Raw genomic sequence first — 21610 nt, forward strand, 5'->3', positions numbered from 1 at the left:
GATCCCAGATCTGCCTAGCCCTCAAACCCGTGCTGTTTCTCCACCACCAAATTCTCTCCCAGCCCTTTCCCCATCCAGTGTGGCCAGTGCAGATCTCAGAAGTGTCAACCTGGTGACACTGGATCCGTCACTTTAAGGTGGAGTGAAGGAAGCTCAGGGCATCAGCTTACTAATTCGAGGGCCCGATGAATTATTCACGCCACCATTAACTTGGAGGGCTTTTCAGCCTCACCTCTCTTTCCCCTGCTTCAGACCCTCAAGTCCTGGCCTGCCCTGAGCTCTGCAGACCTGCGGGGACCTGATGAGGAGATGCTGGTGGAGCTGGGATTCTGTCTGCTGCTGGCAGTGGTGATGCTGGGCCCAGACCTCAGAGCCCAAGCCATGAAAGGTAAGAGCTGCTGGGGACAGGCAGGACCTGGGAGGGAGGCAGAAGGGTGGAAGGTAGCAGTGGGGTCTCAGGAGGTTTCTATGTGAGAGGCCAGAAAGTAGAAGGCCTTTGTGGGGAGAGTTGGCTGAATTGAGTTGTACAGCTTCTGAAATGGTGAAAGACAGTATTTGTTGAGTGCCTACTATGTGCTGGGTACTTTCCCTGCATCAGGCATAGATAGATGCATTTAATTTTCACAACAAACTTCAAAGTGCTATCAGTATCCCATTTTACAGATGAGGAAACTGAGAAAGAGAGCAGTTAAGTAGCCTGTCCAAGACTGCATGCTTACCAAGGGTGAGGGGAATGGCTCAGAGAACGGTTAAAGATTTGTTGTTGGAAGGGGTCCTTATTTTCCTCCTGAGAGCCTGCTATACTTCCCCATCACCAGCCAAGTGACATCAAAGTTCTCTATAAAGCCAACCCCCCTTGCCCAGGTTCAGCTCCAATCTCTATAACATCCAGCCTTGGTTCCCAGCATCCCTTGGGCATCTCATGCTCTGGCAAAGGATCACATCCCCTCCAGGAGATGCTTGACCCTCAGGGCTTTCATCCCCTGTGCCCTGTGCCTGGAAGATCCCTTTTCTATTTTTCCACCTGAATACACCCAGCTTATCCATTAAGCTCAGCTCAAACACCAGCTCCTCCAGGAAGACTTCCACATCCCTTCATCAGCTTCAGATGCCCCTCCCTGGAACTTTTAGAACCCTTTGCTGGCACCCTGGTCCCGGGTCCTCTGTGGGGCTCCAGTCTTCTGTCTGGGAAGCCAGAGCAGTATCTCTGGCTATCTCACCTATCTTCAAGGAGCTCTTGTGTAGTGGGGCTCAGCAAGCGGCTCTCTGTGCCTTGTCTTCCTGCAGACTCAAGGGGGTCTCAGGAAGGAAACTTACTTGGTGGCAGAGATGGGCCGGACACCCAAGTGTCTTACTCCATGCCGGGGTTGTCAGAGAAGCTAACTGTTCCCATTTCTAGCCACTGGGACTTCAGTGGCCTTGGGGTGGCCCTGGGGGTCAGGGTGCCTAAAGGACAAAGCTTCTACCTGTGCTGGCCTCTGGGGCCTCCTGGGCCACAAGAGTTTTGCTCCAACCATCTCATGGCCTTTCCCATTCAGTGGGCAGGTCTGGGGGATGGACAATGACAGGCACTGGCCAGGATGTCCCTCTGTCCTCTTGACATAAAGGCATGGATCAGACTCCACTCCTGCCCTGGCCTGCCGCAGGGCCAGAAAGGGTGACCTGTTGTGAACTGGGTATGTGTCTTGTAGCCCTTGCACAGCTCTCTCTTATCTGTGCTCACAGCTACCCAGCAAGGTCATTATCCCCATTTCACAGATGCCCGACTGAGGTTCAGGGACGCTAAGTGACTGTGAGTCTGAGCCTTTAGTTGCCATTTCCTCCCTCCAAATCTTCCCCAACTCATGAAGCCTTTGTTCCTCCTAGCCAAACATCCCCTTCTCCTGTGTCCCTCCTCTTACAGGGCTGGCTTCAGCAAGACTGGCCTCCCTCCCTCTGGACCCCAGAGTCCCCTCTGTGGCCCCAGCACATTCATACCGCATGGCTTTGTCTCATTTGCCTAACTCCCCCCATCTCACCCCTTGGCTGTGAGCACCCTGGGAGGGACCCATTCTGAATCAGTACTGGTGTGTACAGTACACATGATTGACAAATGTGCCTCTCTTACAGGAATTTTGGTGAAGCATCTTCAAGATGACTTCGGTTGCAAGGGACAGAAACCCAACCTGGATGAGTTTAAGCAAGAAGAGAAATGCACTGGCTCTGTCACCAGGGAGGCAGGAGTGTAGCTGAGCTGGGCCACTTGGGTTCCAGGCTGGTTCTGCTTGTCACGTGGTTATTGCCATCTGCTGACAAGCTTTCTCAATGGGCCCTGAGCATGGTCCCACTCAGGGCTCTAACTCCCGGCCTAGGGACCAGGGAAGAAAAGGTTCTCATCTGGGCATTCTGCAGCAGGATTCTGGTAGCACAGGCCCACCCCCCAGGCCAGTCACTGAGGCAGTGATGGAGGCCTCAGGATTTCCCAGCTAGGCTCATGTGTCCTCCCTGGGTCAGGGAAAGATGCAGGAGGGTTACCATATGGAGGCAAGGGAAGGGAGTAGTGTCTAAAATCAGGGGCTTGTTTTTGCAAGAGATAGAGAAATGGGTGCTGCGTGGACCAAAACAGGATGTCAGCTACAGTGGTAACTTCCCTTTCTGGGCCTTAGTTTTCTTATCTGTTAAATGGAGTCAGTAACACCTACGCTGCCTATTTGATGGGGATCTTATGATGATGATACAAGATCATTCATTCATTCATTCTTTCAGCAAATATATACTGAGCACCTGCTTTATGTCAGGACGCCTGAGATACAGCAGAGAACAAAGTAGACAAAAATCCCTGCTTTTATGGAGCTTACAGTTTTGTGGAGACAGACTGACAGTGAACTGAAGAAATTAAGGAAGTAAATAGTACATTAAGTGGTGGTGGGTGCCATGGAGAAAACATAGCAGAAAAGGGAGAGAAGGGTAGAGGCATGGGGAGAGGGTTTCAATTGTAAATAGGGTGGTTGAGGGAAGCTTCACTGACAAGGTGACTAAGAATGTATTGGTAATTTTTTCCCAACTTTTAACTATGAAAATTTTCAAACACCAAGTGGAGAAAATAGTATAATAAATCCTGATGTCTCCATCAACCACCTTCAACAATTGTCAACATTCTGCCTCTCTTGGTTCTTCTAAAGAAAATGAAAGTGTTAGTCATTCAGTCGTGTCCAACTCTTTGTGACCCCATGGACTGTAGCCCGCCAGGCTCCTCTGTCCATGGAATTCTCCAGGCAAGAATATCGGAGAGGGTTGCCACTCCATTCTTCAGGGGATCTTCCCAACCCAAGGGTCAAACCCAAGTCTCCTGCATTGCAGGCAGATGCTTTACCATCTGAGCCACCAGGGAAGCCCTCTGGCTCTTCCGTCCTACCCTCATCTCCATTTTGGCAGGGAGAGGGGCAGGGGAGGGTCAAAGAAATTTAAAGACCATCTCAAATATCATACTATTTTACCCATAAATATTTCAGAGTATATCTAACAGATATATATTCAATAGATAGATATTCCCAATAGTATTATATAACAATTTCTTAATTTTATCTAATACTCAGTTCATGTTCCGTTTTCCCCAATTATTGCAAAAACAAAAGAATCCTATTGCAGTTGGTTTGTTCAGATTAGAATCTGAACAAGGTTCACACATTGCTTTTGGTTGGTATTTGACTCTTGTGTGTCTCTCTCTCTCTTTTTAACTGACTTCTCTGACAACCATTTTTCCGTTGTTTCCATGAGTCTGACATTTTAGATTTCACATATAAGTGATACTGTACAGTTATTTCTCTTTCTCTGTCTGGCTTATTTCACTTAGCATAATGCCCTCAATGTCTATGTTGCTGCAAATATCAGGATGAATGCTTTTTTCAAGGCTGAGTAACATTCCATGTCATATGTGTCTCCATTCATCTGTTGGTGGCCATTTAAGTTGTTTCCGTATCTTGACTATTGTGAATAATTCTGCAATGAACATGAGAATGCAGATAACTCTCGGATATACTATTTTCATTTCCTTTGAAATATACCCAAAGTGGAATTCGTGGATCATATAGAGTTCTATTTTTGTTTTTTAAGAAGCCTCCATATTGTTTGTCATAGAGGATGCACCAGTTTACATTCCCACCAACAGTGCACAAAGATTCCTTTTTTCCCACACATCCTTGCCAACACTTGTTGTTTCTTGTCTTTTATTTAATAACCATCCTAACAGATGGGAGGTGGTATCTCAATGTGGTTTTGACTTGCATTTTCTTGATGATCAGTGATGTTGAGCACCTTTTCATGCACCTGTTGGTCATCTGTATGACTTCTTTGGGAAAATTCCTATGCAGTTCCTCTACTCATTTTAAAGCACTTTGTTTTCTTTTTGGTCTTCAGTTGTATGAATTATTTATATATTTTGGATATTTACCCCTAGTCAGATGTATGATTTGCAAATATTTTCTCTCATTCCATAGGCTGTTTTTTTCCATTTTATTAACAGTTTCCTCTGTTGTATGGAGCTTTTATTTTTATTTTATTTTTGTTTTTTTTACCTTATTTTAATTGGAGGCTAATTACTTTACAATATTGTGGTGGTTTTTGCCATATATTCACATGAATCATCCACGGATGTACATGTGTTCCCCATCCTGACCTTCCCTCCCACCTCCCTCCCCATCCCATCCCTCTGGGTCATCTCTGTGCACCAGCCCTGAGCACTAGTTTCATGTATCAAACCTGGACTGGTGATCTATTTCACATATGATAATACACATGTTTCAATGCTATTCTCTCAAATCATCCCACCCTCACCTTCTACCACAAAGTCCAAAAGCCTGTTCTTTACATTTGTGTCTCTTTTACTGTCTCTCATATAGGGTCACTGTATTGGTGTTTTCCTTTCTGACTTACTTCACTCTGTATAATGGGCTCCAGTTTCATCGACCTCATTAGAACTGATTCAAATGCATTCTTTTTAATAGCTAAGTAATATTCCATTGTGTGTATGTACCACGCCTTTCTTATCCATTCATCTGCCGATCGACATCTAGGTTGCTTCCATGTCCTGGCTATTGTAACCGGTTGTGTGGAGCTTTTAGTTCAATGTAGTCCCACCTGTTTATTTTTGCTTTTGTTGTCAAATCCAAAAAATTATTGCTGAAACCAAAGTCAAGGAACTTACCCTCTGTATTTTCTTCTAGTTGAGCCTTTTAAAAAAATATATTAGTGGTGTCTCCCTCTGCCACCTTATCTACTTTGAAGCACCTGGGTCATTAGAATTTCCCACATTCTGGACTGGGCTGAATGTGTCCTCATGGGGTCATTTAGACTGTTTCTTTAGCTTCCACATTCCTCTAAATTGTAGACAGATCCAGAGATTTCATTAGCTTCAAGTTCCTTTTTTTTTCTCTATAAGAAGATATTATAGGTGTTTCATCAGGTCACCTATTATCCAGTGTTCCACTTTGATGTTAAGATTGGCCAGTGGGTTCACTTAGCCTCATCCATCCACTATAAAATTTCTTATACATGTAACTTTTCAGGTATTTTTTAAATTATTTTTTAAAATAATTTTTAAAATTTATTTGTTTTTGGCTGTGTTGGGTCTTTGTTGTTATGTGGGCTTTTCTCTAAGTTGCAGCAAGCACGGACTCCTCTCTAGTTGCAGTGAAGGGCCTCTCATTGCAGTGGCTTCTCTCGTTGCAGAGCACAGGCTCTATGCATGTGGGCTTCATTAGCTGCGGCACATGGGCTCAATAGTTGCAGTTCCCCAGGTCTGGAGCACAGGCTCAATAGTTGTGGCCCATAGGTTTAGCCACTCTGCAGCATGTGGGATCTTCCCAGACCAGGGATCGAACCAGCATCTCCTGCTTTGGCAGGTGGATTCTTTACCACTGTGCCACCAGAGAAGCCTGGTATTTTTTAATTATAAAAATTTTCAAACATTAGCAAAGTTGAAATAATTTTACAGAGAATATTTACCTACTTAACTAGGTTTTACCTCTCCTCATTTACCTTTTTACTCCATGATTAGAATAGATGATGATTATTTCATTAAGGTTTGCAAACTTAGGTTTTCTAATGTTATTGTTCTTTTTAAAAAATTTTATTTATTTGGCTATGCTGGATCTTAGTTGTGGCATGTGGGATCTTTGATCTTTGTTGTAGCATGAGCGATCTTGAGTTGCAGCGTGTGAACCCAGTTGCAGCATGTGGGATCTAGTTACTTGACCAGGGATCAAATCCAGGCCCACTGCACTAGGAGCGTGGAGTCTTTACCCCTGGACCACCAAGGAAGTCCCTAAAGTTGTTATTCTTTCTGAAGTCTTCTTTAAATTAGACTTTCTTCATCAACTATTTAGTTATCCTGAAATGCATATAGTTTATAACAGGAAAGGCAAATTAAATGCTTAATTCTTTCTCTATGTAGCAAGAAGGAAATGAGTTCATGCCCCAGAAATCTCTAAAAGAAATCAATAAGTTCCATTTTAATTCTTTTAATTTTTTTAGAGTTCATTATGAATTCATAAATTTTTATATATTTGATGGGTTTCAATGCACTGCAATAAATCTTTTTTGAAGCTCCTTTAGCCAGTGGGAGCCCCTTTTAGTGGGTTTCTGTGGCTTTTGACACAATCCCAGCAGTTTTGATAGCTTCTTTACTTTATAGCTTGACAAGACGTCCCAAGTGTATATTGTATGTTTTCTGCCCCTGACTATTTCTCTAAGGAGTCCTGGTTCATCTTAGTTGGACATAACAATCTTAACCAAATTTAGTTGGACATACTAATCTTAATTTAAGTCGAAGGGGTACAAAATACTACTGCAATATTATTGCCTTTAGGCTTTATAGTGAACAAAGGTAATAAATTAATATTTTTAGAAATAAAAATAAATCTTAAGTTCACACTGATGTTCTCAATTCAAATGAAGGACCTCAAGAGTTCTACTTAGTTTTTTAGTTTTAATTTGTATCTCTCTCCTCTTATACTGCAAGTCTTAGTTTCTGTTGACATTGGCACACTTCCTTTATTCCGATTATCAGTTCAATTCAGTCACTCAGTCGTGTCCGACTCTTTGAGATCCCATGGACTGCAGCACGCCAGGCTTCCCTGTTCATCACCGACTCCTGGAGCCTACTCAAATTCATGTCCATCGTGTCGGTGCCATCCAACTATCTCATCCTCTGTCGTCCCCTTCTCCTGACTTCAATCTTTCCCAGGATCAGGGTCTTTTCCAATGAGTCTGTTCTTCACATCAGGTGGCCAAAGTATTGGAGCTTCAGCTTCAGCATCAGTCCTTCCAATGAATATTCAGGACTGATTTCTTTTAGGATTGACTGGTTGAATCTCCTTGCAGTCCAAGGAGACTTGGACTTGACTGCAAGTCAAGAGACTTCTCCAACACTACAGTTCAAAAGCATCAATTCTTCAGCACTCAGCTTTCTTTATAGTCCAACTCTCACATCCATACGTGACTACTAGAAAAACCAAAGTAATGTCTCTGCTTTTTAATATGCTCTCTAGGTTGGTCAGAGCTTTTCTTCCAAGGAGCAAGTGTCTTTTAATTTCGTGGCTGTAGTCACCATCTGCAGTGATTTGGGAGTCCACAAAAATAAAGTTTCTCACTGTTCCCACTGTTTCTCAATCTATTTGCCATGAAGTGATGGGACCAGATGCGATGATCTAAGTTTTCTTTATGTTGAGTTTTGTTGTTTTTAAATTAATTTATTTATTTTAATTGGAGGCTAATCACTTTACAACATTGTGGTGGTTTTGCCATACGCTGACATGAATCAGCCACGGGTGCACATGTGCCCCCATCCTGAGCCTCCCTGCACCTCCCTCCCCTTCCCCTCCATCAGGATCATCCCAGTGCCCCGGCCCTGAGCACCTGTCTCACGCACGGAACCTGGACTGGCGATCTAGTTCACATATGGTAATAGGCATGTTTCAACGCTACTCTCTCAAATCATCCCACTCCTGCCTTCTCCCACAGAGTCCAAAAGTCTGTTCTTTGCATCTGTGTCTCTTTTGCTCTCTCACATATAGGGTCATTGTTACCATCTTTCTAAATTCCATATATATGCATTAATATACTGTATTGGTGTTTTTCTTTCTGACTTACTTCACTCTGTATAATAGGCTCCATATGTTGAGTTTTTTTTTTTTTTTAATTTTTATTAGTTGGAGGCTAATTACTTTACATCATTACAGTAGTTTTTGTTATACATTGATATGAATTAGCCATGGATTTACATGTACTCCCCATCCCAGTCCCCCCTCCCACCTCCCTCTCCACCCGATCCCTCTGGGTCTTCCCAGTGCACCAGGCCCGAGCACTTGTCTCATGTACCCAACCTGAGCTGGTTATCCGTTTCACCCTAGATAATATAGATGTTTCAATGCTGTTCTCCTGAAACATCATATGTTGAGTTTTAAGGCAAATTTTTCTCTCCTCTTTCACTTTCTATGGCATTGGGGTTACTTAATTTTTTGATATTTTAAAAATTATATTAAAATCATTCATGATTAAAAAGTCAAAATTATAAAATAAGTTGCATTTAAAGATGTCTAACAGTCACACCTGTTTCCTCCCCTCTGCTTACTTCTTCCTGTGATAGAGAACCATTTTTATTAGTTTCCTTCCATTGTTTTCTTTTTCAAAATATAAACAAATAAGAATGTACTTTAAACTTTGTAATAGATTGCACATTTTCACTCAGGATGGGGGTGGGTAATATTACTTTTAATTTTTGAATTCCTCCCCCAGTGCACATCTTTAGTGCCTAGTATATTTTATTTAAAATCACAGGTCCATGGGACTTCCCTGGCAGTCCAGTGGTTAAGACTCCACGCTTCCACTGCAGGGGGTACAGTTTCAATCCTGCTACCTATAAAATTACAGGCCTACCTGACACTTCCTATCTCCTTCCCCTGCTTTATTTTTCTCCAGAGCACTTAATCACTAGTTAATATGCTCCATGTTTTCCTTATTATGTTTACTGTCTATCTTCCCTACCAGAATTTTTGTCTATTTGTTCCTACTGTAATCCCAGCACCTAGAACAATGCCCCACACTCAAACAATATTTATTGAGTGCATAAAAGAATGTTTGGTAGTATTTGAAGAATAAGTAAATGAATGAACAAATACACGAATAAATGAATTGATTTAGGGCCATGGCCTCTTGCTCTCTCATTCCATCCCAAAGACCCTGCTTTGAAGCTGGGCCATGATCCAAGACCCCAGCACTGACTCTAAGTCATTCTTCCCTCTTGCCACAGGTGTCAAATGTGGGGGTGTGCTCTCAGCACCTTCCGGAAACTTCTCCAGCCCCAACTTCCCCAGGCTCTACCCTTACAACACGGAGTGCAGCTGGCTGATCGTGGTGGCCGAGGGCTCCTCCGTGCTGCTCACCTTCCACGCCTTTGACCTGGAGTACCACGACACGTGCGGCTTCGACTTCCTGGAGATCTACAACGGCGCCTCCGGGGACCCGGGCAACCTGCTGGGGAGGTTCTGCGGCAGGGTGCCCCCGCCACCCTTCACCTCCTCCTGGCACGTCATGTCTGTGGTCTTCCACTCAGACAAGCACGTGGCCAGCCGCGGCTTCTCCGCAGGCTACCAGAAAGGCAAGGGGGGCTCGGCGGTGGGGAGGGCGGCGGGGGCAGGGGAGACGGGCCGGGTCTCGGCATCTTAGCATGTAGGCCGCCCTGTTACCCTGGCTGCCCCAGCTCTCGGAGCTCACGGGGCAAAGGCGGCCTCTGTTGGTAGTCTGGTGGCTGTGTGGCAACTCCCCTCCTCTCCCTCCGTCATCCTGGGGGCCCCGGGAGGGTCTCACTGTGCTCAGGAACGAGGCCTCTCGTGCGCGCCTATCCTTGTCCTTTTCTCACCCCTGAGTGGCCTTGGGACACCGGAGGGGACACAGTGCTGCCTCTGCTCCTCACCCCTCTGTGGCATCTTATCATGTCACGGGCACATGAGTTCCCCCCACCCCTCCCGTCCTCAGCAGTGGAAGGGGCACAGGGTCTGTGTGGAGCTGCTGATTCTCTCCCTCCCAAAGCCTTTCCTGAGCTCACCCCTTACATCACGGTCCCTAACCCCTCCTCCCCCAGCCAGGCTTGGCACCTGCCCTCAGGCTTTTTTAAAATATTGGAAAACATTGCACATGGTACTATAACTTTGATATCTTAATAATCTAAAAATCTAGGGATCTAAAGTTCCACCACTACCATTAGGTATGTCTGCAGTTCTCGTGTTTCAGCATTCTACAAATCTATGCCTCCAAAGCCAGTGGGGACTGAAGCCTATCAGCTTGGGCACACGCGCGCACACACACACACACACACGCCCCCGCCCACACCCTGGCCCTGATTGGGGGATGCTATGCACCGGGAGCCTCTGTGGCACCCATTGCTTGAACTGACCTGAGGAAGGCCTTTGGTTTTGTCCTTGGAAGAAGGGAGGATGAAGATATCAAAGTTATAGTACCGTGTGCAATGTTTTCCAATATCTTAAAAAAGCAGGAGTACCCTTACATCAGGTGGAGCCTTATGTTAATCCCTGATACATAAAAAAGGTAAAGGCAGCATTTTGTTGTAAGCATTTAGTTTATAAGTTCTTATTTTTAACATGTATTTATTTTAAGCCAATCATTGAAAACATCAGTAAATATTAATGGTCTCTAATTAGTTATATCTTTACAATTGAGATATGTGACCGTGGATTCTATCTTTCACTGAGTTTAAAAAAAGTTTGAATACAGTGTAAGAATGACATTTACACCAGATGTCTGCAGATTGATGTCCCAGGGCCACCGTGACGGCCTGGAACACAGTTTGAAAGTCCCTGCTAAGTTTGAAAGCCCCTGCTAACAGTTTGAAAGTTAAGGGTATTGAGGTTGGAAGGGATCTCACAGACTGTCAAAACCTGTCCTTTCTTTTCACAAACAATGCATCTGAGACCAGAGAGGGAATGTGCCTTCCCATGATCACACACCTGGGAAGGGCAAACTCTGGGACAAGAAGTTGAGTCCTCAGCTGCCCAGCACAGTGCTACATTCATACAGCCTTGCCAGGGGATGAGATTCTGCAGCCTCAGGAGACACAACCTAGTGTGCCCCTTCCTTCTGGTGGCCTCCAGTTGGTCACAGTATGCGTCATCACCAGGTTCCAAAGGACTTTCACCAGAAACTTCTCAAACTGCATGAGTCTGAGCCTGGTGGGTCAGACTGAACAAGTCTTATGAGTTCTAACATTTTCATGGGGCTCAGAGAGGCTGAGTTACTTGTCCAGGGTCACACAGCAGTAGAAGGCAGAGCTGAGAACACAGTTGTCTTCAGACTTCAAGTCTGTCTCTACTTCTTCAGATCCTCCCTCTAAGCCTGTTTCCTCATCTGTTAGGGAGGTTTGATAATATTCCTGGTCTGAGGTGTCTCAGCCTCTGTGCACCACTGTCCTTGGTAGGAGGGATAGTGAGACTCACAATGTCAAGTGTACAGACTCAGTAGTTAGTCTCATCGCACCCTCCCTGACACCAGCGGGGTGACCTGCTGTCAAGGCCCTGCTCTGTCCCTTAGGCCTTGTCAATGGCACCTGCTGGTCTCCACATCTCTTTGTCTGAGAGCTTTTACCAAAGCTGTGGCAGACTACCTCTACCACCAGCAGCCCTCAGCCTGGATTCTGAGGGGCTGGTGGGTGAATGCCCCCACTCTCCCACCCGCTCTCCCTCTGTGCCCACCTGTGGTCCCCCTGTCTCTCCCAGATACACTCTTTGGGCTCGGGTCGTTATCTTGGGCTCTGTCTGGGTGAATGCAAACTCACACAGGCAAGTTACTTAACTTCTCTCTGCCTCCAGTTTTCGAACTGTAAAATGGGGAAAACCACCCTGCTTTCCTCATGGGGTTATTTTTGCTGTTGTCATCGTTTAGTCATTGTCATGTCCGACACTTAGGGTGATGGTCTAAAAAGATGACTTGTGCCTGCCACTTAACAAGTGCTTGGTGGGTGGTGACAAGGGTCTGGTTGAACACTTGTGGGAATGGCATTTCCCAAGGGAGGAGATGGGGGTGCCGGGGAGGGTGCCAGTTCAAGTGGGCTCCCTTGCAGATGTGTGTGGTGGTGTCCTGACCGGCCTGTCAGGGGTCCTCGTCAGCCCCGAGTACCCCAACAACTACCCCAACAACGTGGAGTGCCACTGGGTGATCCGGGCCGCTGGCCCCGCCACCGTCAAGCTGGTGTTTGCGGACTTCCAGGTGGAAGGCAGTGAGCAGTGCATGTACGACTACGTGGCTGTTCTTGGGGGGCCCGGCCCCACCCAGGGGCACCACTACTGCGGCAGTGCCAGGCCCCCCACACTTGTGTCACTGGGCCACGAGCTGCAGGTGGTCTTCAAGTCTGACTTCAACATTGGAGGCCGGGGCTTCAAGGCCTACTACTTCTCAGGTAGGAGGGCTGCAGCGAAACCCAGGGGGGCTCTATGCATGCTGCGGGGCACGGAAGGAGTTGTACTTTTCTGCCTCTGGGTTTGGCACTTCCTGCTCTTTCTCTGACTGAAATGTTCTAGCACACTCTTTCCTGCCTGGCCGATGCCATGGCACAAGCATGTCACCTCCTCTGTGAAGACTTCCTGATACCCTCTGAATTATTTTCTTCCTTCAGCTCCTTAGAGAAGTGATTTCATAGCAATGATCTAACGATTATCACTTCTGTATGAGGTTTGCATGTTGATCTCCTCTGCCTGACTGCGAGTTCCTATGGATTTATCTCTATACCTGCTACATAGAAGACATTCAATTGTTTGTATAAATGAATAGATGAACCCTTGGGAATTAAACTCTAGTGGAGGAGATGGAGAAGAAAACAGTGAATACTCACTGTGATCTGTGATACCTAATAGTAAGAATGATGGATGGCTTCCTGGAGGAGGAGAGAATTGAGCAGTGCTTTGAAGGAGTTAAACAGTGGCAGCAGGAAGGGAAGGGTGTTCAAGCAGTGCATGGTTAGTTGCTTCAGTTGTGTCCGACTCTTTGCAAACCTAGGGACTGTAGACTGCCGGGCTCCTCTGTCCATGGGATTCTCCAGACAAGAATACTGGAGTGGGTTGCTGTGCCCTCCTCCAGGGGATCTTCCCAATTCAGGGATCAAACTCATGTCTCTTACATCTCCTGCATTGGCAGGTGGGTTCTTTATTACTGAGCCACCAAGAAAGCCCAGGCAGAGGGATCAGCATATGGCATGGAGGACAGAGAGGGTTTGTGTGCCCATAGTACTAGGAGATGTTTGGTGAGGCTGAAGGGTGGGGCTCAATAAAAAGGGGCAAGGTCATGAACCACCTTGCCTGTCAAGTCCGTTTGGACTCAACTCTGAGGACAGGTATTAGACATTTTTATTGAATTCCTAGCAGAGTCAACACTCATGCAATGGATTGCCCATTGGAATGAGAGTCCCAGTTTTCAGCTAGTTACAGTTTAAAGCAGTCTTTGGGATTAATTGTCTGGTTTTCTGCATGGTGCCCACAACCTGCCAGGGTGGTTTTAGGATCCGTATGGTGCCTGCTGCCCAAGATGCAGTTGAAGATGATGACAGTCTCCACCCTTCTCACCGTTGCTCCTTTGGACTTGCTCTCCCCAATCCAGGAGAATGCCAGGAGGTGTACACGGCGGTGCGGGGCAACTTCTCCAGCCCGCAGTACCCTAGCTCCTACCCCAACAATATCCGGTGCCACTGGACCATCCGCCTGCCTCCTGGCTACCGGGTCAAGGTGTTCTTCCTGGACCTGGAACTGGAGGAGCCCAACAGTCTGACCAGGACCTGTGACTTTGACCATCTAGCAGCCTTTGATGGGGCCAGTGAGGAGGCGCCTCTGCTGGGGAATTGGTGTGGCCACCACCTGCCACCCCCGGTCACCTCAAGCCACAGCCAGCTCCTAATTGTGCTGCACACGGACCGTAGCACCACCCGCAGGGGCTTCTCTGTGGCCTACATTGGAGGTCAGCTGGGGCAGAGGGTGTGGGTGTGCTGGTGGGGGAAGGTGAGGCTCGGGCCCCAGGATTTTGCAGTCTCCTTCCTCCATCCCTCTTTTCTCTATCGCACCAATTTCTATGGTGGCTACACCACTGCCGACTCCTGCCCTGGGACCTCTGAGGCTGTACCAATGTGACTGCTGCTTATTTTCACTATTACAGTGCCCTATTTTTCTAGCTTCCAAATCTACGATTCCCAGTTCCTCCCTATCTGTCTCTTTCCTTCATGGGCCCCTGGTTTCTCTTGTGTTATGGTTGATTCTCTGTATCCAGGAGCGATACACAAAATATGGTAATACTGTTTATGTTCATAATGCTGAACAACCTTGCTTGTACAGTCATAAGTCCTGACTGACAGTGGGTTGAAAAGCTACTGATCTTTCAAGACCTTTGATTTCCTTTTATAACAAGAAGTCTAGAGTTAGTCAGCTGCTGTATTGGTTCAGGGACTCAACAGTATCCCAGTTTGGCATGTCTGAGATTCTCTCAGCCTCCTGACCGCAATATGGCTGCCACATTCCAGGCATCATGTCCATGCTCAAGTCTGGAAGAGGCTAGGGGAAGTGCCAGCTACAAATGTCCTTTTGTTAGGAAAGTAAAAGCATTTTTGGAAGCACTCAAATTTCTTCTTCTTGATCTTATTATTTTAAGCTTGATCATATGGCTGTGCCTAGCTGCAGAGTTGGCTAGGGAACTTGGCACTCAGCTTTTCCATCCTCCATAGTGCCAGTTAGATTTGCCAGCTGACAGCATCTATCATCCATCCCCTCCTCTCACCACCCTTCCCTGGGCCATGGGCCCAGAAAAGCCTGTTCTCTGGACCCACTTTGCTCTCCACCTGACCAGCCTAGAGCCTCTTGTTGTGCAGGTGTAGAAACGGAGGTGCAGAGAGGAAAGGACTTCGCTGATGTCACACAAGCAGCAGTGGCACAGGCAAGGCTAGAACTCACACTCCTGCTTTTTGTGTGGCTGAGCAAGGCCTGGCGGGGGAGCTCATGGCTGAGCTCAGACGGACTAGGACCACATTCTGCTGGGCCTCCCTTTGGCTCAAAGAGTAAAGAATCTGCCTGTAGAGCAGGAGAACTGGGTTCAATTCCTGGGTTGGGAAGATCCTCTGGAAAAGGGAATGGCAACCCATTCCAGTATTCTTGCCTGGAGAATTCCATGGATAGAGGAGCCTGTGGGCTACAGTCTATGGAGTTGCAAAGAGTTGGACACGACTGAGTGACTAATGCACACACACACACACACACACACACACACTGACCATTCAGTGGGGCTGACCTGTAGGGGAAGGAACCAGGAGAGCTGCAGCAAGCTAGCGGCAGCCGAGTGAGCTGAGCAGACCCTCCCTCTGTCGGCTTCAGTCACCTCCACCCAGAAACCTGCAGGAGGACTCTTCCTCCATTAGAGTGACCCCTTCCTGGATGGCGCTTGGAGATCCAGGTGCCATGAGTTCTGCCACAGCTGGCTGACAGGTCTCAGTAAAATGAAGATACCAGCTGAAGGAGCTGCAAAGTTCCCTTTGTTCTGATGGGCCTATTTCCAGGCCTGGGTTCTCTCCCAGCCGTGTGTGATCTTGGACAAGCCCCTTTTCCTTTTGGTCCTTCCAGAGACAGAGGGTGGGCCTCTCCTCTCCTGGTTCCTGTTTCAGATGCAAGGGCCCCACTCCTGCCCGCCCCCTCTCTCCCTGATGCCCTTGGGAGCCTGGGGTCAGACAGGGCATTTGTGCTGGGCCAGGATCCAGATGTGGCCCAGGCTGCAGGCGGCCTCCCGGCTGGAGGACGGCCTCAGCATCAATCAGAGGTGACACACAGTTCAGCGCCACCAAGATCATCGTGGGAGACGGCAGGCCCATAAATCCCCGACTGCCCAGACACCAGAGGCTGAAATATGTCTGAGACGTTTCCCGGAGAGGGGTTGAGAGTTCCTGGCCTCTGCCTGCCAGCTCCTTCCTTTTCCTCCCTCCAGCTCCCCACCCCCACGTCCTTCCTCCTAACCTCACCCCTGCCCCAGCAAACACCGACCCCTACACACCCGCATGCACACATGCATGCACACCCAGGCTCGCACAGACCCAGACACTTAGAGTCACACCATCCTGGCTGGGAGGGGGTGCCGGGGCTACCACACATGATGGAGAGACCAGGAACTGCGGAATCTATAGACTCGATGGTTAAAATGCCAGCTTTGACACTGCAGACAGTGTCACCTCTCAGAGCTCGGGGCTTTAAAACTGTAAAATGGGCTTAGACGTGTCCATCTCATGGGGTCGTTATGAGGAGGGAGAATGAGGCTTTCTTCACTACCCTTTTCAGTATGTAACCCCCACCTCCCACCCACTCCACCCATGCATACATGCTGTTCTCCTCATCTTCATCTTTTTCTTTCCTTGATTTTCCTTTGACTACTCTGACACTTAGGTGTATTTTACATATTTATTGCTCCCTCATCCAATTAGAATGTAAACTCCAAGAAGGTAGGCATGTGAGGCTGGTTTTCCCTTTTCATTTCTATATCTGGCATTCAGGATAGTGCCTGGACATCGTAGGCTGTAAATACTTGTTAAATGATTGAATGAATTGCCTGGTATATGGCAAACATGATCAGCAAATAGTAGATTCTTTCCATTATGATTAACAAAATTCATTCATTCAATTGTATATTCACCTTTCAAGCTCTCTGTGCTGGGTTTAGAGGATGCTGAGAAGTAGGAATGGTGCCTGCCCTGGAGCTCATAGCCTGATGGAGTTAAAGGGACAAACACATGTAAAATGTCCTTGTAGGACTGCATTAGAGCCATTAATTCTCTGGGTCTCAGTTTTCCACCCACCGCCCTTTGGGCACAGGCTTGAAGAGGGTGGGGGGGTCAGACTGCCTGCCTGCATGACCTCCAGCTCCCCTCTCCCATCCATCCCCAGTGGTGCCCATGAACGTGAGCTGCTCCCGCACCGACTTCCAGATCCTGATCTCCGCACAGGCGCTGGCCCCACTAGAACGGACCAAGGTCTACCTGGGAAGCCGGAGCTGTGCTGCCCAAGAGATGGGCAGCAACTTCCGGATCCAGGCCCGCTTTGACACCTGCGGCACTGAGTCTCAGGTAGGGGGGTGAAGGCTGACATGAGGCTGGGGCCCTGATCCCTGGGGAGAGGCACCTGCCAGACTTGAGATTTCAGCTCCTCTTCCTGGCTCTGGTCATCACACCTGCTGGATATGGAACTCAGCCTCTCCTTTCCCTCAACAAGCTTGTTCAATGTAGACACAACACGGATCTCAAGTAGGGGAGATAGAGAAGGGCAATCTGGCTGCACAACCTGCTGACGACCAATAGCCCCTACTGGAGGCCCCTCTGTCAAGGTCCTGACTCTTTCTGGAGGCTTTCCTGCTGTCTCCTGTCCTCCCTGGAGCTCCCCAGGGCCACGCAGTCCCCACCTCTAACATACAGAGCTGTTTGAGCGCTACTGCCTCCTGCCTGCCCACCCCCTCCCCATCTTGTGATCCAAATCCTTTTTTGGGCTCCACAAAACAAAAGAGCCCTTCAAGAGACAGGATCCACCTCCCTCCAAAGGCGGCGAGGTGTGCAAATGAAGATTTTCTACTATCCTTGTATTTTGGAAGCCTGAAACCCAGGTTTGGGGCCTTCAGCATCACTGGACCGTGGCCCAAGCACCCTGGGTGTTTGTATTCTTTTTTTTTTTTTCTATTTATTTTTATTAGTTGGAGGCTAATTACTTTACAACATTGCAGTCGTTTTTGTCATACATTGAAATGAACCAGCCATGGATTTACATGTATTCCCTATCCCGGTCCCCTGGGTGTTTGTATTCTTAGGGGCAGGTTGGAATGGGGAAAGGCCTTGGTATCTGAGGATTCGTGATTTGGCAGAATCACGTGATTTCCAGCAAACCGTGTTTCCCCCATACTCAGCATTAACCAAATGTGTACCTCTGGCTCTTCCAGTTCACCCTCTGCTTCCCCAGCCTCCTGGAAGCCACCATCCTTTTGACCTGGGTAGAGGAGAAGTGGGAGTCAGTCTTGGCTGCCAAGATAATCTGCCCTCACCTCTAGTCTATCCCCTAAATCCCCAAGTGGTTTTCTTTGGGGGCAGAACCACATTCCATAGAATCATGAGATGATAGGGACAGAGAGCCCCAGAAGCAGGGAATCGTGACATCCAGAACAAAGAACTCCTAGACACTCAGGGTCTCAGAGTTGCAGAACCTCCACTAGAACTTAGAGCCTCATAATCATAGAAGTTTGGCATCAATATCACGGAAACATAAAAACCGGGAAACTTAGACTCATGGGTTCTTGGTGTAACACATATAAGTCGTAGACCCATGAGGACAAGTCTCTGCATTGAATTGCTTTCAAAGATGCACAGTTCAAGTGGCCAAAAGCAGGACCACCTTTCTGTGCATGCGTGCTTTGTTGCTTAGTCATGTCTGACTCTTTGCGACCCCATGGACTGTAGGCTGCCAGGCTCCTCTGTCCATGGGATTTCCCAGGCAAGAATACTAGATTGGGCTGCCATCTCCTTCTCCAGGGAATCTTTCCAACCCAGGGATTGAACTTGTATCTCTTGTGTCTCCTGCATTGGCAGGAGGATTCTTTACCCCTGTGCCACTTGGGAAGCCCCCAACTTTTCTGTACTTTTCTTAAAAACCACAGAGACTTGATTTCATAACCATAACACCACGTATGTGTGGACTCTCTTTCCTCCTCAAGTCTCATCAAAAACCCCTGAAACTTTCCCACACACCTGTTTTAAGTGATTCTCCCTCCATTCTTCATTATGTAGATTCACTTTGGCCCTTTCACTGGGCCCACTTTCACTCCCAGGTTCTCTCTCTCCCCCACCCCCCAATTCTTTGTCACAAAATTTCAGGATGCGGGTCCTCCTCTGAGAGTGTGGAGGCAGAAGACTCCTCTGGGGACACGGTCTCAGAGCCTTTTGGAAGCAGAGTTGGGAGAGACCTACAAGGTCACCCGGTCCACCGAAATCCGGATCTGTAGCTCCCCTTCAGTCTCTTCCTGGAAGGGCTGCCCAGCATCCAGTGATGGCAGCTTCCTCCTGCTCGCTGGCACTTTCTAGGCAGCTTTGATTTTTAGAAAAGCCTCAGCTTATAAATAGGACTTCCCAGGTGATGCTAGAGGTAAAGAACCTGCCTGCCAATGCAGGGGACTTAAGAAAAGTGGGTTCAATATCTGGGTCGGGAAGATCCTCTGGAGTAGGGTATGGCAACGCACTCCAGCGTTCTTGCCTGGAGAATTTGATGGACAGAGGAGCCTGGCAGGCTACAGTCCCTGGGGTTGCAAAGAGTGGGACACTACTGAGGTGATTTAGCACACACGCACGGCTCAACAGTAACCCGACCAGACAGGGCAGATGGGGCGGCCTGAGGAGTGTAATGGCTGCCCTAGATTTGGGGAGAGTATCTCGGCGTAACTGCAGCCCCCAGTCAAGACCACAACAGACTGTCTGTCAAAACGTTGTCCCTCACTCCCCAGCCCCAAAGCCCCGCCGTCTCAGGGTATCTGGACTCCTGTCCCCCTCATCCCTGCGGGTGGGGAGGGCAGCAGCGTGACAGGCTCCCCACATCTCACTCCCCAGTGGATCTTCCCAACCTCTGGTGATGAAGCTGGACTGACCTGGACTCAACCGCAGGGACACAGAATCACTGCAGACACAGTGGGCCAAAAGATTCCAGAAGGAAAGTCACATCACACCAGGGAGACAGCATCTCACAGGGAGACAGGAGACTGGCTTCTGGACCTAGCTCTGGGCAAATTATGGCCTTCGCTGGGCCTCAGTGGCCACATCAGTGAATTTCCAAAGAAGGGAGATTAAACTAGATGCCCTGAAAGTCCACTTTGGTTCTGCATTCTTTGGTTTGAATGAGGCATGGTGGTTAACAGGACAGTTAAGAATCGGGCAACTCTGGGGAGAATATGTTCCCTGTCACTTGTGTGCTGTGTGGCCTCAGACAAGGGATCTAACCCCTGGGCCTCACTTTCCCCATCTGGCAAATGGGGATATTAATGGTACCAATTAGAGAAGGTTGTCATGAGAATTAAATGAGATAATGCACTTAAATGCAAAGCCCAGAACATGGCAAATGTCCCTGTTGTCACAGTTGCTATCTTTCATAGATTCCACCTCCCTGAAGCCAGAGCAAGTACTGACCCATCAAATCTGATACTGTCCTTCCAGACATCCTGGTAGTACCCCTTTGACAGGTGGGGGAAGAAGCTCTGAGTGGGAAGGAGTCAGCGGCCAAGCTGGGACTGGAACCCACACTCGGGGGTTCTGCCCCCTTGGCACTGAGTCCTCACATAGCTAGGGCAGCAGGGTCAGCCCTGGCCCCCTTAGGTGTGAGCAAGTGCCCCTTGATCCCCACAGAGAAGAAATAACACCTCAGTGATCGTCAGCGTGCTGTACATCGACTTCTCAGCGGGTGGGCAGGAGGACATCCACGAGTATGAGGTCCGCTGCGAGCCACGCCGCAAGGAGGCCTCTGTGCACCTGCTATCCGGCTCCCACTGGCTTGGGCCCTATGCTGCCACCGCCGAGCACCTTCAGGAGGCACCGCCCAGGGACGAGACAGAGGCACTAGAGGGCCCCGTGGCCATGGTGGCCCAGGACACCAGTGACATCGTCTTCCTGGGCCTTTGCATCCTGGCGGGAGTCCTCATGGTGATTGCCATCGTGGTCCTGATGCTGCTGTAGGTGGGGAGGGTAGGAGCCTGGCATCTGACATCCCTGGGACCCCACCGTAGGAGTGAGAGCAGGTCTCATTGACTTGTTAGTGACCATGGGCAAGTCACTACCTTCTCTCTGAGCTTCAGGTTCCTGGGGCCCTTGACTCTGCCCTACTTATCTCGGTACAGGGCTGCCATGAGGCTCAGAGAAGAGCATAAATGGACAAGAGCTATGTAAACTATAGCATGCCATGCACATATGTGCAATTGTTTTTGTTGTTATTAATTTTAAAGATTTTCTGCTTTAAAAGAGAAAAGAACCTTCCTGTGTGTGTTATTTGTCAATGTATGCAGTTGTGGTCACTGGTGACAGAATTGATAAAACTGACATGTAACTTGTACAAGAACTTCACCATCTTAGGATACAAATAAGTCACCTCCTAATTTTCCAATTAATTGCTCATCCTAAGCCTTCATTAGTGGGAAGTTCAGTATCTATCCAGGGGCCTCTACTCTACTGAACTGACCCAGGAACCCTGAGGACTTTGTCTAAAGCAGGCCAGTCCTGCCTCCAAACTCCAGGAACAGAGAGAAGTGTTGAAGACGGGCTGTGTGCATCCTGACAGACGCCAGTCCACCCAGGTGGACAGAGCCCCGCCTGTGGACACCCACACTGTACTCAGTAATGAGGCTGGAGACTGAGGACTGGTAGCTCTTTCATGTTGGTGTTTTTCCTTAATTATTTAGTGATCTTTTGGGCTTACCAGGTGGCACTAGTGGTAAAGAACCTGCCTGCCAATGCAGATTGAGGGGTGGGGTTCAATCCCTGGGTTGGGAAGACCCCCTGGAGAAGGGCATGGCAACCCACTCCAGTATTCTTACC

At 48.1% G+C, this 21610-nt stretch overlaps 1 protein-coding gene across 1 annotated transcript; it reads left to right on the top strand.

Moving 5' to 3' along the window:
- Positions 1-265: 265 nt before the first annotated feature.
- CDCP2 (CUB domain containing protein 2) lies at positions 266-21216 on the top strand. Its single transcript, XM_020871354.2, has 6 exons — positions 266-388; positions 9287-9634; positions 12110-12445; positions 13639-13992; positions 16947-17125; positions 20429-21216. The coding sequence occupies exons 1-6, from the start codon at positions 310-312 to the stop codon at positions 20753-20755; spliced, it is 1623 nt and encodes a 540-aa protein (XP_020727013.2). The 5' UTR covers positions 266-309; the 3' UTR covers positions 20756-21216.
- Positions 21217-21610: the final 394 nt, after the last annotated feature.

The sequence above is a fragment of the Odocoileus virginianus genome, chromosome 5 (genome assembly GCF_023699985.2).
Source record: "Odocoileus virginianus isolate 20LAN1187 ecotype Illinois chromosome 5, Ovbor_1.2, whole genome shotgun sequence".
NCBI classification, from domain to species: Eukaryota; Metazoa; Chordata; class Mammalia; order Artiodactyla; family Cervidae; genus Odocoileus; species Odocoileus virginianus.

What these genes read in the sequence shown, in the direction of transcription:
- CDCP2 (XM_020871354.2), top strand. Translation starts at nt 310, where the DNA reads ATGCTGGTGGAGCTGGGATTCTGTCTGCTGCTGGCAGTGGTGATGCTG. An exon ending in CAAGGCCTACTACTTCTCAG is followed by an intron (nt 12,446 to 13,638) that starts GTAGGAGGGCTG and finishes TCCCCAATCCAG; the next exon opens with GAGAATGCCAGGAGGTGTAC. An exon ending in CCTGCGGCACTGAGTCTCAG is followed by an intron (nt 17,126 to 20,428) that starts GTAGGGGGGTGA and finishes TGATCCCCACAG; the next exon opens with AGAAGAAATAACACCTCAGT.